The sequence below is a fragment of the Podarcis tiliguerta genome (assembly GCF_965153285.1).
Source record: "Podarcis tiliguerta genome assembly, chromosome: 17".
Classification (NCBI taxonomy): domain Eukaryota; kingdom Metazoa; phylum Chordata; class Lepidosauria; order Squamata; family Lacertidae; genus Podarcis; species Podarcis tiliguerta.
This window is the reverse complement of record NC_139550.1, coordinates 4,326,001-4,344,674: the sequence shown is the minus strand read 5'-3', so window position 1 is coordinate 4,344,674 and position 18,674 is coordinate 4,326,001. Positions and strand designations below refer to the sequence as shown.

The 18,674-nt window shown below is 40.1% G+C and overlaps 1 protein-coding gene across 2 annotated transcripts in view; it reads right to left on the bottom strand.

The window, feature by feature from the left end:
* DGKQ (diacylglycerol kinase theta) overlaps positions 1-18,674 on the bottom strand; it is a 72,621-nt gene that overhangs the window by 50,603 nt on the left and 3,344 nt on the right. For both annotated transcript variants that reach the window (XR_014506280.1, XM_083419592.1), the window contains exon 2: positions 9,035-9,114. Coding sequence is in view for 1 of the 2 variants with exons in the window: in XM_083419592.1 (XP_083275718.1) it covers positions 9,035-9,114 (80 nt within the window). In the remaining variant the exon portion in view is untranslated. The remainder of the gene's footprint in view (positions 1-9,034; positions 9,115-18,674) is intronic.

Here is an 18,674-nt window from a genome sequence, read left to right as displayed (position 1 = left end):
AAGCAATCCATTGCTTGGGCTGAAGGAAACATGATCCCTTAGAAAACTGCTAGCTTTGGTGAATACTTGCATTGCTGAGGTTTTTTTTTTTTTTTTGTTTGTTTGTTTGTTTGTTTTAAAATCTAACCCTATTTTTTTTAAATCTACTCCTTACCCTTCCCTTTCCTTTATTCTAATTTAGCCAAAAGATGCAACATTTCAATGGTGTAAAAATTTTTGCTGAAATATGAACTCTGCACATGCACAGAGGTTAGGTCAGCTTAAAAAAAAAAAAAGAAGAAAAAGAGAGAGAGGAAGGGGGGGAGGAGGAGGAGGTTTTTTTTTGAGAGCGTGGGCTGCAGGGAGAAACTCATGCAAATTTCCTTATGTAAAACTTGGAACCATTGAGGAAAATCACCCTTAATGTGTCCTTTCCTCCAGGGGCTACGTAAGACAAAAGGCTTAAGTACTCGACCATCAAAAGTAAAAAGGTTTCCAAGTTTCAAATCTTAACATGCCAAATTCTTTTCACAGGTAAATATCAAAGCACTCCCACTGTGAGCTCCTCTCAGTAGTTTCCCCAATCTAACATGCAAAATTCTTTTCACAGTTTTCCCACTGAGTTTGTCTTTTATCTGGTTTTGTTTTGTGAGTACTATATACCTATGCATTATAGGAACAGCATTCCTGACAGAGATTTTCACAGGAAATAAAAATTTCCCTTTCAAACAGGATACTGAAGAGAATTCGGACCCACATAAGCAAAATGTTTAATAACTTGCCTATTGTGTTCAAATTAACAAAGGTTCTGTCCCTTCGTTTCTTGCACAGCCAAACTAAGTGAAGGAAATTAAATGTAAATGATTATAATATTTAAATCGATAAAAGGCTTTTAACTATGAGTTTGTATTCACAGCTTCCCAAGAAAGAAAATTTTAGAATATTCTCTCCCTTCTTGACTATTATCTTCCTCCTAAAAAAACAAAACAAAACAAAAAACAACTAATTATGTCTTCAGATCCCAACCCCCCAACCCCTTTGCAGGCCTATTTCAAAGGATTTTTTTTTCAAAGGATTTTTTTTTTTAAGCCAAGGCCTCACAGTGGCCACAACAATTTCTTCCTATAAAAGACTTGAGAAACTGACTAACTGAATTTTGAAGAACATTTTATCTTTTGACTACCACCCAAGAAGGAAAGGACTTAGAAAGCTATAACATTTCAGCGACGTTTGGAAGGGCTGCTAACTTCCTCCCATTGACTCAAAGGCAGGCAAGAAATGCCCTTGTGCCCAAGTTTGGAAATACATGTAAAAGCAGCAAGAATTGTCTCAAGATCACATTATTGCCTCAAGATATGGTGTAGAATTAATAATTTGTATGTTTTGTGTATTATGTGTTATTGTGTTAGTGTGTTATCTCCACAAAGGGGGGACAAAATTTCTGTGTGTAATTGTTTCTGTATAATGTAGGGTACATAACTATGAACAACAGAGGGATATGGCTTACACCCCAAGTTTTTCATGGAGGATTCTCATATATTACATGCTTTCCGATAGAGCGGGCAATCTTTAGATTAAGTCAACTGATGATCATATTTCCTTGTCCCACCTGGCACTCTACAGAGTGCCAACCTTCCCTACCCATTTATTTATGTATTTAATGTTTTCTATACCCGAAGTTCCCGGAAAGAGATTACCTTTTACTATTTCTTTCTTTCTGTTCCAGAAAACTATTTCAAATCTCTTCTATGACTTCCCTGTATCTCTTGCAGATTCAGTACTGTCTTTAAGTAGCAATTATCCTGTATTTATTTATTAATCTTGGGTTTCCCGTATAGCCGTGAAATTAATCTAACCACAACCAAGTATTATTCTTGGAACCATATTTTATCAGGTAGTTTTGAAGCAACACTCTTTTATTATTATTTGAGATGTTTTGATTAGAATGCCAAATGAAAAGGGGTGTAGATCACGTCCCGAATTTTTTATTTATTTATTTATTTGAGGACACGACTACCATATGTGGAATAAGGTCCCTTCACTTTCCTTACATCTCCAACATATTATTACTATTATTGATAACAAGAAACGTGTATATGCCTTGATGTAGCAGGAATGGTCCCTTATAGAGTTAAATTGACTCATTTGGAGAAGTGCCCCTTTTAAGAATGGTTTTGTTTAACATATTGGTTTTGAAAAGTTGAGAACCATGGGGCAAGATAAATTCAAATTGGACTCTGTTAGAATTGGGCATGTGTATCCAGGCTGCAATTAGCTTTTGGTCCTTAAGAGCAAGCGAACAACTTTCCATGAGTGCAAGACCAGAGCCTGCAATAATAAAACCCAATTGAATGGCCATGGCAAAGACGTTTCCCTCACGATATGTCTGAAACCTGTGCCAGCTATGATGAGTGACAGGCGACATGGTTAAATGAAAGCCCTGAGGGGATTCAACAGGATGTGTTACTATACCACTATGCCGGTGTGAGACCATAGAAGAGCTAGCTTGACACCTGAGAAACACACAAAAATGGCAAAGGACAAACCACCAACTGTATTTTTCAGTCAGTAGTGGACCTTCCTGCTAAATGTAAAGCATAGACACTATTGAGAAAATGTTTCTCCCAAGAGCCAGAATGGCACAAGTAATTTAGTAACAAAATACAACAGATGTTCCCTTTAAGTAATATCCTATATCCAGCTATCTGCACTGCTATACTTGCAAATGACCATAAGAGGCATGGCTTGCAAGTCCCTTTCAGGTTTGCATAAACCCACACATCTGGTACGGTTGATACCAAGTCATTATTTAGCGCATATCTATATAACACACGTACATTGTATTGCTCCATGTTGTTCCCTCCTTCGCTGTCCTCTTCTACCTTCCCAGACTATGTACAAATGCGGCAAATGGGGGAAGGGTAGTACAAGATCACCGAAATCTAGGATGCGGAGAAAAGATTTGCAAGTTCTTACAGAACTTTAATGCAAATCTATCTCCGAATGGGGGACTGAGACGGAAAGGGGGGGGCATGTCTTCTTCACCTCCTTCTTCGCTACAATATATCCATTTATTTCCAACTGTCAATGACAGAAGGGACTAAAATCTATAAATCATAGAAAATCAACGTGCCAATTTGCTCAATTTCTCTAGAACTCCATGACACCTTCCCTGTCCTCCATAATCCCTCAAGCAAGGTGTTAAGACCCTAATCCTGTCAAATCACTCTGCCTGGCCTTTCCTCTGGGCAATGCCAGGTGGCAGACTATGCATACATGGACCATTGTCTTCTCATCACCGGTACTCAGGATGTGCTTATCTGCGCATATCTCCAGCTCTGCATATTCCCCCCTCCCTCCTCCATATGTTAATCCTGTGTAACCCAACCTCTTCTTAATATATTCATGATGTAATCTGTGTAACCCAACCTCTTCTTAATGTATTCATGATGTAACTGGGATGTATTTTGCACTGTATTCTGGGACATGGAGGGAAGTTTCAAAAGTTCATGTCACCCTTTTCTCGCTGTTCAATCTCGCCTTGAACCTTGTTGCGCAATAAACATGGATCTTCTGCAGTTTGCTCCTCTCCGGCTGAACTCATTTTCCTCCACAGGGACCCGCGGACTTAGTCCGACGAGCTGGGTGGCAGAGCAGCCTCGCACCCAGATTTTGCCGTAACAATGGTATAGTGATCTGCATCCCAGAAAGGCAAATATATATAGGAACAAAATTACATAAGGAAAAAACAAAAATAAATCACAGGAGAAAATGCTGCAAAGCTAGAAAGAAAACCAATGTTCCAATGACAAGAATCAATCTTAACTACGAGTTCTGGAAGAGTTGCTCCCTGTCTTGCAGGCCTTGTTCCACCAGGCCTGGGCAGGAAGGGGCCCTGACTGACTCCAGCTACAAAAGCTGAGCCTGCTGAACTGAGTCTTGGGCTGGGGTATTGTTTAGAAGTTCTGTTGGGAGGGGTTGCTGCTGCTATTGATATTAAATTTTTGTATCTTTATTTTTAGATCTAATGACCCTATGACTTGTGTGGAAAGGTTGTGTACTTTTTGATGTGTTCTGCTTTTGTAATGTTTGTAATGTAAATCTTTTCATGTTGTAAACTACCTTGAGCAAGGCTTTAACTTTGGAAAAGTGGCAAAGAAATAAAATGACGGTGATGATGAATAAAAAGGATGATGTAGTGCCAGCCACTTCTTACCCAGTGACCCAGGCATAAAAATTTCTCTGTTACACAAAGATTGCAAAAGGAATGTTCTCCCTTCTTTACGTTATCAAATGACGCAATTTCTACTGACTGGTTTCTAACAATCAAAGGGAATAGTCACTTCCTTTGCCTCCGTGTCAGTGTACGGCTTAAAGTGGATATGCACCAAGGAACCACTATGCGCATATATTTTCTGCTTCTGAAAGTGGGTGGAAAGATGCAATTTTAATTACTCTCTACAATCCCATCTTCCCCTTCCTCGTCCCTAAGGAAACAGAGACTAATTATACTGTCCTCACCACACAGAGTCTCAGTTATTCCTGTTCTAAATACAGTAGTCACCGCAGACAATTTAGCTACATTAATTCTATGTGGTGATGTCACAAGACACCCTGACAAAGCTGTAGAATTTTTGCTTCTCATTTATTATTGAAAGCCCTTTCTAGAATATGATCTTGATATGAGCCATTAAAATCAATTAGCAAAACACAGCATAGCAATCTGATTCTATAAATGCTTTTAAAGCCATCTAAGTGCCGTTATTATACTGAACACATTATCTAATCAACATGCTATACAGCAGCAGAAAAGGGAAACTGCATTTTTTTTTCCAAGAGAGAGCGAGAGAGACAGAGAGAATACGAACAAATAAAAAACAAACACGTAGTTTAGCTCTAGATAATAGTACCATTAAGAGTTATTTGTGGCACAAGGATGCCTGTTCTATTTTCAGCTATCTTCAGCAGTTAAACTTCCTGTTTCGAGTTTTTGGTAGGGGTTTCCCTTTGCTGTGCAAGACTTCATTACACTGATAGGCTTAGAACAATGACACACACAACTGCAAAAGGAAAACAATATACCAAACCAAAGACAGCTGAAAAGGCACTCAGCCTGGAACAAAAGTCACCAGGGAGATGGTAAATTGTTACCTTTGAAAAGCTATGTTCAATGCACGGCTGAATTGGAGCCAGGACTCACCAGCATAAAAATTATACAGAATCCTGGAACATGCGAAATATTGACAAAGATGCCTGTGAGCATGCACAGAACCCTTTTCAGCAACTACAGAATGTCCTCATTCATATATGAGACGTCATACTAGTTCCAATATATTACACAGCATACCAATGCACGCTGCCCTCATCCCCAGGTGCAAGTGGGAGAATCGAGCCAAGGTTTCGAGGCTTACTGTTATGGCCAAACCCAGAGTCATGGTTTATTTCCCTAAAACAAAACCACAAGCAGCAAGCCAAGAACCAACAATGGCTTCTTGATTGTGGTTTGTCGGGGGGGGGGGGGGAGAGAATCACAGCCCTGAGTTCGGATGAAACAAGTTTTGGTTTGCTGTTCCTGCTTGCACCAGGGGAGAGCGAAGCAGAAGCGACTGAGCAGCTTGCAGTCCCCAAAAGCCATAAACCACAGGATATCATTACAATTCCACACAGCACCCGCAATCTGGGGTTTTAGCTAACTACATCCTGGTTAGTAGAAATGATTTTCAGAAACCTGACATCCTTCATTTTAGAGATTAAGCACTTTCAAGGCAGCGACTTTTCTCCAATATCAACAAAAGCAAGGAAATCCATTGAAGTCAGCAGCAGTAGCTATGCAAATCTAGCTTGAAAAGAGGATTGCATTTGACTGTTTACACAGTAAACAATTTGCTCAGCAAGGGCCAAACTGGAGGCAATTAGAACAGATAAACACATAATGAAAAATACTTATCAAGATATGGTCTTGATATAATTCAATTCTGGTTTGGGGCACAAACCAAGCCGTGTGTGTGTGTGTGTGTGTGTGTGTGTGTACATATATGCCCTGTTGCCACCTGCAGGAGGCAGCAGAAGAATCAAATTCAACCTACAGTATAGCACAATTCTTATAAGGTGGCTTCCTATGTTCTATGTCCTGCTAGAGGAAGATCAAGGGCTGAAAGTGCCAGGGGCGAAACTAGGCTTTATTTCACCTGGGTCAAAGACCCAGTTTGGCACACCCCCATGCACATTTGCGTGCCCAATCGCTCCTCTGGAGGCTTCATCCAGGGCAAAAAACCTGACTAGCTTCCCCCTCCTAAACCACAGCTCATGCACAAGGTGATTTGCTTAACTATAAATGCTGTAAGCAAAGCAAGCAAACAAATAAATCCTACATCTTATCTTATCCTTGTATACTTTGGGGTGATAAAAGCCAAATTAACAAGACAACAAACGATATTTAGGAAGAAGTATTGAACAAGACTGCATGCAGGTCAAAGCAATAGTAGCAAAAGACTTTTATCAGGACCAAATGAAACAACACATAAAGCAGTGAGAAGCTTTAGAGCTCAACCAGAACTCAAAAATAATTTCCTGAAGAGAACTATACATGCATTTGTTTAAACTAAAATAGGTTCAGTACTAGACAATGCAGGCTGCTCACAAAAAATGTTTGATATATTTTGGACTCCATCCAGCTTGTAACCAAGTCCAAGCAACAAAGGTTCGTCATAGTACGCAAATGCTATAATTTCTCTTTGAGCACTGTCGACACATGAACTTATCTGACTCATGCCATGCTTCTTATTTTGTGAGCCTTTACTTGACCTTGAATTCCATGTCCTGCTTTAAAGTGACATTTTCATTAAGTCCAGGATAATCCCCATTTTGCTTAGCATCAAGCAAAAAATTCAGACGAAGCTGACTCTTAGCCAGATTCCCTTTACCCTTAAGTATTCAAAATGCAATTCCTGGTTTATAACATTAGCATGCTCTAAGAATCCAGCAGGAAGAAATCTTTAACACCCTTCATATATTAGAACTTTCCACAAATAGCCACTTTGTATAATCAGCAAGAAGGGTAGGGGACAAAAATAGAAGCTTCCCATACATAGAATAAACTAGCATTAAGCCTTCTGTTATGTTTTCAAGCTAAGAGCCAAAGTGAATATTTGCTTCATGCAGCCAACACACAATACAGCTGTCCCATATGGCTGCTTTTGGACAGCAGAATATTATCTTCGAAGCCCATCAGGCAGCCTGTAATTAACAGAAGCAGTTGAACATTTCATGACACCTTTTAATGCTGAAGACTTAAAAGTCACATGCAAGAGGGGGTTGCTTATGTTAGCTTGAAGGAAAAGGCTTCTGAGGATAAAAGCACAGAAATCAAAAAGCATTCTCTGCAGTAGCAAATGAAGAAAACTCCACTGCAACCATGTCACTTACGCTTGCTATAGTTTTAAGCTTAAAAAGTAAGTATCATGCTACAGAGGCAACATAAAGTCAAGGGTATTCTCCTGACCTCAACTTTTTCAAAATCAACAAGAATCATAATGAAACTGACATAATAAAAAATGAAATCATCGTTGGCCATGACTTTGAACCAATATTGACATACTAAATCTAAACTTAAAAGTGCAGCTATTTGCATACATCCTCTCCTTTTCCCACCCCTCTGCCTGGAGGACCTGTTGTCAAAGTACTATCCAATAAGAAAATGTCTGTTCCTTCTCCTTTTCCTTGTGTTCCAGAATGTAGACATGTATTCACCTTGAAAGGTATATATGCATATCAGGAAATCAGGGTCCACTTAATTCTAGGGTATTTTCAAAAGGGGTGGTAGGAGCTATTATGCCACCCTGACAACTCTCCATCATTTGGCTCTGAACACCTGGTCTTTTGCATGGCCAATGATCACGAAGACCTTCATATGTCTAGAACAGGGATGTCCAACAGGTCGATCGCAATCTACTGTTAGATCCCCAGGAGGTTTTGGTAGATTGCGGCCGATCTCTGGCTCCCTTTCCTTAGCGTCACTAAAACTGACTCCTGCCCCACCTTCCATTGTATGATCCGTTGTATGATCTCTGGAAGGGAAGATGGAGCTTTCTCTGTGTTGCTGTTTTGATCCATAGTGATCTTCTTGTGAGTGATTTTACCTGTATCCCTTGCCTTTAACCCCCCCAATGGAACTCCTCCCAGAAAAGCTCAATTGTGAGCTGAACCCCCCCCAAAAAAAACAGGGCTTTCCCCCTCCCTAAAAAAAGCTGAACAACTTTGAACTGAACCCAAAAAAACCTCAACAACTTTGAGCTGAACTCCAAAAGGGGGGGGGGGAGTAGATCACAGCCAGTTTTTAATTTTGAAAGTAGATCGCAGTCTCAAGAGAGTTGGCTACCCCTGGTCTAGAAGATATTATAAAATCTCTAAACTAAAAAGAACTGTTCTTCACAAGCTGTACAATTCCATCTGCACCCTATTTAGCCACCTACATGTAGATACTATCATAACTGCATTTGCTTTGATTATATTTCTATGAACAGAACTAAAGGCTTTAGATATCTCCAGTTTGTGTTCCAGTAAACAACAGTAGCAATAATTCTTATTTTCGAAAGTAACAGGGAAAAGTTCACGCCAGACTGAAATACGGAATACAATTTTGAAGATCAATTTTAAAATGTCCCAAACTCTTGCAAGATAGGAGTTTCCATTTACTATCCTTGCACAAGATTGACCACATGTTGTCACACAATGTATTATATTGCCTTATTTCAGTTCTGCTAATTGATATTTTAATGCTGCAAATTTTCCAGAACTTTGAGACAGAATAAGTACTGCTAGGCATTTCATTACGTCTTCTAGTTGTTAACAGAATTAGTATACTGAAATGTTAACCTATACCTTTGTTTGGGGACAATTTGTTATTTTGTTTACTTGTATTTCTCCTACAGAAACATTTCATGGCACACCAAAAAGCATATAACATCAAATGGTTTTCAGCATAAAGGCAGACGAAAGGGAAGGAGAAAGAAACTCAAGAGTTAAGCAGGAGAAGTAGACATTTTGGGCAACTTACCCTGACAAGACTTGGAGCAACACAAGAGCATGGCATCTTCACATGCTTCAGGCACTTCTCATGAGACATAAAATTGCAAACTGTAGAAAATAAAGGATGTGTGTTAATTGGTCATTAAAAAAAACCATTAAAAATCCAATTACACCATTAATCCCGGATTCAATGTTGTATTGTGTAAAGGAGTCCTTGCTTTTTTCTGTCCTGAAACTGCTGTTAGTTTCTTTAGATGACCCCAACTTCTAGTATTAGGAGAGAAACTTATTCCTATCCCTCTTCTCCATACCAATACAATTTTTTAAATAAACCTGTCATGTCCCTCCATACTTGCCAAAAAACAAACAAACCCAAATGTTGTAGAATTTCCTCATAGTCCCAGGCCCCTGATTATTTTGGTTATGCTCTTCTACCTCTCTTCCAGAACTAAGCTCTCCTTTTTCAGATTCTGTAAGGGTACTATGCTTTCTGAAGTTTTATTTTCAATTCATTTCTTAATCATCTGCAGCATGGAATGTGCATTTTTCACAGCTACAGCCTACCTTCTCCCATCTGAAAGATGGGGACAATAGTTGCCTACCATACAGAGATAAAGTATCTGAAGCAGTCTGAAGCACTGAATTCTGCTATATAAATTATTCAGAAAAGTGAAAATCCAAGCAAACTGCAAAGAGCTCCAAATCAGTTTCTCCAGATTGGGTGACTAGACAACTAAATAGCAAAGGCAGGTCAATGAAAGCAAGTGTAAAAAGAGGCACATAAGGGCAAAAAATCCTGTTGTTGCATGCAAGCTGATGTCTGAACTAGCAGTGACTAGCTAGGAAAGACATATTGGGGTTTTAGCAAATAGCTCAATAAAAACATCAACCCAGCACATGATAGCTGTGAAAAAAGGACATCCTTAGTCACACCTTGTCATTATGCTCTATCAGTGCTTGAATTCCACATCCTGTTACATCTATTGTCACATGTAAATCTTGTGATCAACAGAAAGTAGTTTGAACCCATTTCTTATTTGCTTTGATTTCTTCCTATGTGGCGTCACTGGCAAGGCAATTCCACATTTTCTATTTTGTCTTGTAATTCCAAACATGTTTATTTAAGTCCAACTGAACTCATTAAGACTTGACTTCCTCATGAGTATGCTTAGGCTTTCAACCTTACTCACACACTTTGACAGGCAGCACCAGTTTTCAAGGAGACAATGGCTGCTTTTCAGATGCTAAAATTTAGCTGCCATTTTAAAAGGGCTCTGTGGGATTTGCCATCTTTTGATCATGTGCTACTCATTTTGTTTGAAGGGTAATTGCTTCTATTTCTTTCCATTGTCCTCTTTAGCAGATGCTGCAGCTGAGCACAGATGACCTTGAAGCTATCAGCTACTGGATGCAGAAGCAGAAGCCTTTATTAGGCTGAATCATCTAAGTCGTTGCTTTATCTATCATAGCTGTTTTAAGTCGTGCTGATTGGAGTTCTCAATCAGAACCTAAATTAATATGCAAAGAGTGGATCCTATTAAGTGCTATATAGTTGATGACAATTTGAGCTCCTTGGACTGTAATACAAGAAACTGGGAAAGTGAGAGTTTAAAACTTGTTTTTGCTCATTTCTGTGCTATACCAGTTTATATTAAACTTCATAACAAGGGCTACTAATTGACAATAATAAAGTATTATTATTATTATTATTATTATCTACTAGATTGCCTACAAAATAAAAGTTTTGTGGCCAATATCTGTCTATTTCACAACATGCTTTCAAAAAACGATTCTGTAAATATTTAATGGAAAAGAGTATTTTTGTCTGAATTATGAAATAAACACATCCTTTCTAGGAAACATGTTGGTAAATATGGTATGACATCAAGGTGATATATTTGCTTTGCGATATCATACAAAATATTTTTTGAAACAACCTCTTTAGTGTGATCATTATTAGCCAAGCTCCTGCTAAAGGTGTTCATATCTTCAACGACTTCCATGAACAGGGCCCTTTTATGCAGTGGCTTGCAATAGAGGAGGCAAAACATCTCACATATAGAAAAATGACACATTTCAGCAATTCTTTTCTTTAATAAGCAAAAGAAGGAAAGAAATAGAAAAAAGTCCCTAAACTTTTTTTAAACCCTCTCCCATTTTTTAAACAGCGTAAAACTGTTATTGTCCTAGCTGTAAACAAAAATTATAATAGATTTCAAAATTAGTTCAGTTTAACGGGGGGGGGGGGAGGATACGTTGGTATGACATTCCAAAACTATGGTCTCAAAGACAAAAGCTACTGCAGAACATTGTACCCGCACAATGCAACTTAAATTCCTCATTGAATTATTAGGAGGCCCTGGAGAAGAAAACACAAGAGATGCATAGGTAAAATACTGGGCTCACAGTAAATAATGGTAGGGGTCTAATACCCATAATAACCTAACAGGGGTTTCCCCCCGAAAAGTATATTATAAGGAAGAGTTCAGAATTTAATCTAATTTAACGCCATTTCTACCATGCCTAATTTCCCAGGGAAACCCCAGGCAGCTAATGAACTTGCTCAACAGAAAATTCCATACTGAGATTCAGCCATTGGAAAGGGAAGCTAATACCTACCTTTCCTTCATGCCAATCAACTGCTCCTTTTACATATAAGATAGAAAATTGTACAAATTGTAGAACTGTTGAGCTACTGCAGACTCAAGCAAACAGCCCCAATTAGTTAGTTTCTCAAACCCAATATATCATCATGTATGGCTGGTGGGTTTTCTTGTTATGAAAGGTTTTGAAATAATGTAGTAGTAGTCCTGGAAATAAATTCGGCTTCCGGATGGATAGGCAGTTGAAATGTGTGTTTTTTTCCCCCCTTCAAGACTTCCAAGTTCCACATCATAAAAGGTCGTGCCTTCCATTAGTTGCAAGATATTGATTCTCTCGGTCTGGTTACAAGTAATTGATGTATTCTGCTCCACTTGTTATCTCAACCTCTTCTTTTGAATCAAGGATGAAATTGCTTCTACAGGCAAACTTCCAGAACTGAATACTTTGTTCCAGTTTTTTAGATTAAGTGCATGTGAGAAAAGAGTATCCGGTAAACCCAAACTGCTTCTGAGACAGGAACAAGCGGCTCAGAAAACCTTATCATTTGAACTTGAGTTAGTTACCAAGGTTATCAAGATAGGCAAAACCAGTCTGTGATTAACTATGAACCTAACCATATGTGTGTGTGCACTTCTTCCCAGGTGAGACATGCATCCTGGGTTGAGATATCTTCAGTGCTTGTAGTATTAAAAAAAACAAACACAAGGAGGGAGGGGAGCCCTAGAATGTGGCACTCGGCAATTCTCCTGGGATAAGTAGCAACTGCCCCCAAGCAGCTGGCAGCCTACACATCCCTATGAGGGACATTCATGGGCTCCAACAGGCAAGTAGCTGCTAAAGGCTGGAAGAGACAACAGCATGACACTGTGCTCAGAATGGTAAGACAGAGGAACAATGGCTGGACTACTTGGAAACACAACAGGACTGGGTAGGATTCAGTAGTAAAATGAGCAGCAACTAGGCCCCGAACAACCTTTGAAAACCTCCTCCTAACAACAAAGGGACACAGCAAGGGGATGGTATCTGCAATATACAAAATACTACTCCAAAATCCCACAAAGCTCCTAGACGTAATCAAAAAACAATGGGAGAACTACATAGGCTATGAGATTAACCCCACTCAGTGGACCAGAATGTGGTCCAAACCTCCCTTTAAATCCGTATCAGCGAAAAGGAAAGAACTCACTCTGAAACTCACTTACAGATGGTGCCTAACACCAAGGAAACTAGCGCTAATACGCCCAGGAACCTCACCAAAATGCTGGAGAGGATGCACCTCCACAGGCACATACCTCCACATGTGGTGGGAATGCCCCAAAATCCAACTATTCTGGACAACAATAATACAAGAAATATGCAAAATAAGTAAGCCCATCCCAGAGCTGGCCCTACTAAACATCTTCCAAGATAATAATCCCCACTCACATCATAAAGAGCTCATAGCCAACCTAGTCTCAGCAGCCAGAAACATCATAGCCAGACACTGGAGAGACTTGTCAGGAGTAAGCATGGATCAGTGGTATCAAATAGTCTTTAAACAGCTTTATCAGAAAAACTAACCAATAAACTGAAACTGACACGGGGACAAATAGAAGAAGACACCGTCACCCCAATAAGGCTCCCCTTTATCACATACACAACCTAACAAGACAGCGACAAGAATCTACCAACAGCATACAAATCAATATGGCTAACCTGATCCAAAACACCCACCCCACTCACACATGAAAACAAAGGTCAACACGGCCAATCACAAACAAAAACCACACCCTAGGCCAACCCCAACCTCTCTCACCACCAAAGGAACACAAGCGAATAGTAAAGAGAACCCACACAAGCCACGCAGACACAAAATCCCACACATACATTAAGTAAAATAGAAACATTGCCACCCGACTCCACCCACACTCACCATGCCCCCTCCACCTCTTTCACCCTTTTCTTCCTAAGGTAACACTAATGTCTCAACAAATGAAACTGATCTGTAGAAAATGAAACTTGAAAAAAGAGACACTGCACATACTTTTGTAAACCAATAAATCTTTAATAAAAATATGTTTTAAAAAAACAAGACTGGGTAGTGAAGAAGACAACACTGCACAGTGTGACAATGGTTGAACAACTGTTTCCAAGATTAGGCCACCAACCCCATACAGTGGTACCTCTGGTTGTGAACGGGATCCGTTCCAGAGGTCCGTTCGCAACATGAGCAGAACGCAACCCGCATCTGCGTGTGCGCAGGTCGCGATTCACCATTTCTGCCCATGCGTATGATGTCATTTTGTGCGTCTGCGCATGCGTGAGCAGCGAAACCCGGAAGTAACCCTTTCCGGTACTTCCAGGTCGCTGCGGGACACAACCTGAAAACGCGCAACCTGAAGCAAACGTAACATGAGGTATGACTGTATTCACTATTAGGTAAAAATTAGCTGCTAAATGGAAAATACACAATAAAGCAATCGCCAGGTAAAGTTTGACAGAAATATGCACAGAAACTGCCTATCTAATTTACCATAGGGACATTTAGACATCAAAACCAAGCTCACGATTGACTTCTAAATTGTGGGTTGACTGTGTGGCAAAGACGTTTTATAGCTGTGTTTCTTAGAAAGCCTGAAGTAAAAATAGCTATTTTAACCTAATGTTCATTCAATCAACATTGGGTGTATGCTTCCGGGGAGGGGAAGACTTAGCCTGCGTGGAAAGTAACAACTGCTACAAGATTTCATGGCACAAGCAGGCTTCACTCTGAGCACTGAGTGTAGTCCATCTTCCCATTTGACCCATGGGCCATGAACTGTACTGCCCTTGTCAATTTAGTGATGCATAACTGTGCCCTGGCATGTTGCTTAGCAGTTATAGGCCACTGTTGATACCTGCCAGAGGACCTGTGGTATATGGGGGAGGCCCATACATTTCACCAGGAAACCCCAGTTAGAAATGGAGTCAAAACTGTGGAAAAGATAAACAAGCTATCAGGAGGCTGTGCAGAATCTGAACCACAATGGCCAAGAAAATCAAATACAATTCTAGCACAGTGGAACTAACACCAGATCCTCAGGCTTATGCATGTACGGAGGGAAACCTAATAGTCCAATATCCAGGAGCCTGAAACAACTGACTAATTGAAGCAGAAATGTTACTCACTGTGGCAGTGCTGAAACTGAATGAAGAAAGAAGTTACAGCCAAAGACGTTTAAGTGATCTCATTTCCCTCTTCAACTTCAGTCTGGGTTATTATTTGCCAGTGGGATTGCCACAACCCGAAATTTACTTAGGTTTCCAGAAAATGGACTCAGATGACTGCTACCTTTTATAAAATCTACAAGTTTTGCTCTCCCCCCCCCCCCGAAACTACAGACAGCATTGTGGGGCAGGGGGAAATCTCCCTAGAAAATTAAGGCCTTTATAACCATGTTTGCCTCACAAAGCAAGTCATGGTATTGAAACAGAAGCATTACATGAAGTATATAAAAACTCACGCTGGATACCCTGTCAGAGGTTTTCAACCTTTTTGAGTCCATGGCTCCCTTGACTGACTACATTCTTTCTGTGGCACCCCTGTGGGGCTCAGGAGCCCAGTTATGTCACCCCTTGCCTGCAGAGCTGGCAGCCTCTCAAGCTTTTTCGAACACCCTTCCTTGTGGAGTGCTCCCTCAGCTTCCTCGCCTCTCAAGCCTCTCCTTGGGAGTCCTCTGGGCAACTGCTGCTGCCTCCCCTGGTCTCTGAGCTCCCCCACCCTGCCCCAAAGAGAGGTGTCTCCCAGAGGCATCATTCACCTGCGGGGCTCATAGCCAGGGCTGCTGCAATAAACAGCTGTGCAAGCCTTTGGGAGGTAGAGACGCAAGAGGGCATAAGAAGAGGGATGGAAGGAAAGAGGGACAGTGCCATCATTCAAGGCAGCCCAGGGTGCCACGGCACAGTGGTTGAAAATCTCTGCCTTAAGTGATAAAATGTATTAACAGTGCTCATAGGACCTATATCCAAATTGAAAACTTTTGCATGTTACCGGCCCTAGAATTCTCTCAAATTTCCTTTTCTGGTTCCTACAGAAACTGTCGGCTCTCCTTAAGAAATCCTTTGGCATGAAGCTCCCAAAAACATACAGTTGATCAGTTTTGGAAATCAAGAGAAAGTAATAAGATCATTTCCTGGAATTGCAGTCCTCTTTTCAACAAGCAGCCTTTGAACTCAGAACTCAGGGATGAGGACCAGATCAAGGGAGAACTGGGCACTCTTCACAAATATTGTATGTGTGATAAATAATGGGATTATGCTCAAACCTAACTATCTAACAGCACAGGAATTTTAGTAGTATTTTCACAAAGGTGTCAAAATTCTCGATTATCACATTGAATATCGCTTATGAGTTCATGGTTGAATCATCACTTTCCTTACTGCTAGTTAAGTGAATCAACTTTCAACGGATCAGTGAAAGAAGGTTTATGGCAGGTTCAAGCAATAATGGAATCAAGCGTAACTAAAATAAATGGGGGGGGGGGACATGTTGGGGAAATTAATTTGTACAGAGCAACTTCAAAAGGTGGAGGGATCCAAGTCAAAAAGAAAACTAATCTATCAGTGTTAGAAACTTAGATATATAAGCTAGTTGCCAAATGGCATCTTAAACCAAGGTTACAGTCATCAAAATGAAATATCCACATCTCCTAGCCATGCCTAGATAAAAAAACATTATATATGACCAGATCTAATGGTGAGTCATTGTAAATACTGAAGAAAATTGATGGAACAGATTTAGAGATGGAGGCATACAAGTCCAACCAAGCAGGCTGAGCTGTGTGTATTGCTATTTGCTTCAGAATTTAATGAGAAATAGTAATTAATCTTGTTTATTTTTTCTAACTTATGGATAGTTTTCAGAGATGTAAAAAAGATTAAAATTAGGTTAAAATGTAGCCCATTTCAGTAGCAGTCCTGAAAAAGCATTTCTGAACATTTTCAAAGTGCTTTAAAACAAATTGTATGCCTAAACTTTGTTTTAATTTGCTCTGAGTCAAAAATCCCACAAAGCTTTAGCTTGTAGATGAACTCAAAAGTGCAATTATGCAGTCAAAATTGCTATTTCTTAACTGCAAATGTTCACCTCAAATACTTTATATCCATTGTTTAAAACATTCAGAGCATAACCACACTGAGCAGACATTTTATGATGACTTTTCCTCGAGCCAAGGACCATTCATAATGAATGTAATTTATCAAGGTGTGTAGGAAGGAAAGAAGTACAGTCTTATGAAAGAGACAGAAATTGGATTATTGACTAAAATGGGACCAGGAATGAAAGGGAAAATGCTGTGTAAAAGGCCATGAGAAGTATGACGTTCTTTACAAAAGAGACTAATATTAGTAAAAAGGTAAAGGGACCCTTGACCATTAGGTCCAGTCGCAGGCGACTCTGGGGCTGCAGCGCTCATCTCACTTTATTGGCCGAGGGAGCCAGCATACAGCTTCGGGGTCATGTGACCAGCATGACTAAGCCGCTTCTGGCGAATCAGAGTAGCGCACGGAAACACCATTTGCCTTCCCGCCGGAGCGGTACCTATTTATCTACTTGCACTTTGACGTGCTTTCAAACTGCTACGTTGGCAGGAGCAGGGACCGAGCAACGGGAGCTCACCCCGTCGCGGGGATTCAAACCGCCGACCTTTTGATCGGCAAGCCCTAGGCTCAGTGGTTTAGACCACAGCGCCACCCGTGTCCCTAATCTATGGGTCAATATTTCAATGTTTATCAGCTAAAGAAGGGACTAGAAAACAAGAAAGGAAAGATCTACTGAACATGTTCATGATAAATATATTACTGCTTTGCATTGAAGTAATGATTAAGGCAAGCAATAACGTATCGCCTTTACATTAAGACTTTCCTTTGTTATTTATGATAAAAAAAATTGTGTAATCTTCTGTAAGTGATTTCGCATAAGATTCTCTCTCTTCTCACACACAAAATAGGCACTTCAGTGTTCTTGGTTTAAACTGCTTCCAAATTAGTTGATGCAAAAGAACTCCTGGTTGGTGCATAAACACACACACACACTACTGCATTGCTCAATTATACCTAGCTATATAGTATATGACTCATTCCCTGGGTTCCATACCTAGCTCACGCCCTCTTTTTTATGTAATATGGATATGAGCAATGCTTAATCATAGTGCCACTCTAAATCTTTAAATAAAGTATGTCACCCTTCTGTATGCGACCTTTGTGCTCAAGGCCATCTTATGATGTCTGGTTCTTAGCAAGTTAGAACAGATCAGTGTGGCGTGTCAAGATGTTTAGACCCTAATGCATCAAGAACAAACAGGGACAACAGCTGCTTCCTCCAAAGGAAAGGGAAGGAAACGGCCCTGCAGACTCAGAAATTATGCATAGCATAAAAGTTCAATTAGGCTCAATGTGTCCAATAACTTGCTTTACACTCAGGATACAAGGTAGGTAAGAGAAGCAAGTCTCAAAGCCAGATGATCCTTCCCTTTTTTTATCATGGTCCCTTACTGTATGGAGAAAAAACCAAATTATCTGGGGAGATCTTACTCCCAGTAAACTGGCTCCCACCTCAATAAAGACCAAGTAGTAAAGTATCATATTGAACAGGCTCTAACATCTGGATGGAAGAAAAAGGATCTTTACCTGAAACTAACAAGAATGTCAAAACCATGTTTCAGAAAGAAAGTATAATCTAGACAGGACGGAATGCATGCCACAGTGAAAATAATCCAAGTTCTGAAAAAAGGATAATTAAGTTCTTTGTTCAGAATAACCTTCAGGTTGTTCAGTATTTATTTCAACTATAAAATGTAGGTTTCTGGTGGAAGGCAAGATAGAGAAAGACAAACAACAGAAGTGTCATACCCTGGCCAGTGGAGTTGTGCCCAAAAAGGCACCTAGAAAGTCCATTGTGGCGACTGTAACCTGGGTTTAAGGTGCCAATTACCTTATATATCAGAGTTTCTAACACTGGGCGCCCTTCCTATGCATATAAGAAGCGGCCTCTACAGGCATACTGGCGTCTGCACAGAGTTTTTCCATGCAATGGTGATCCTGACTGG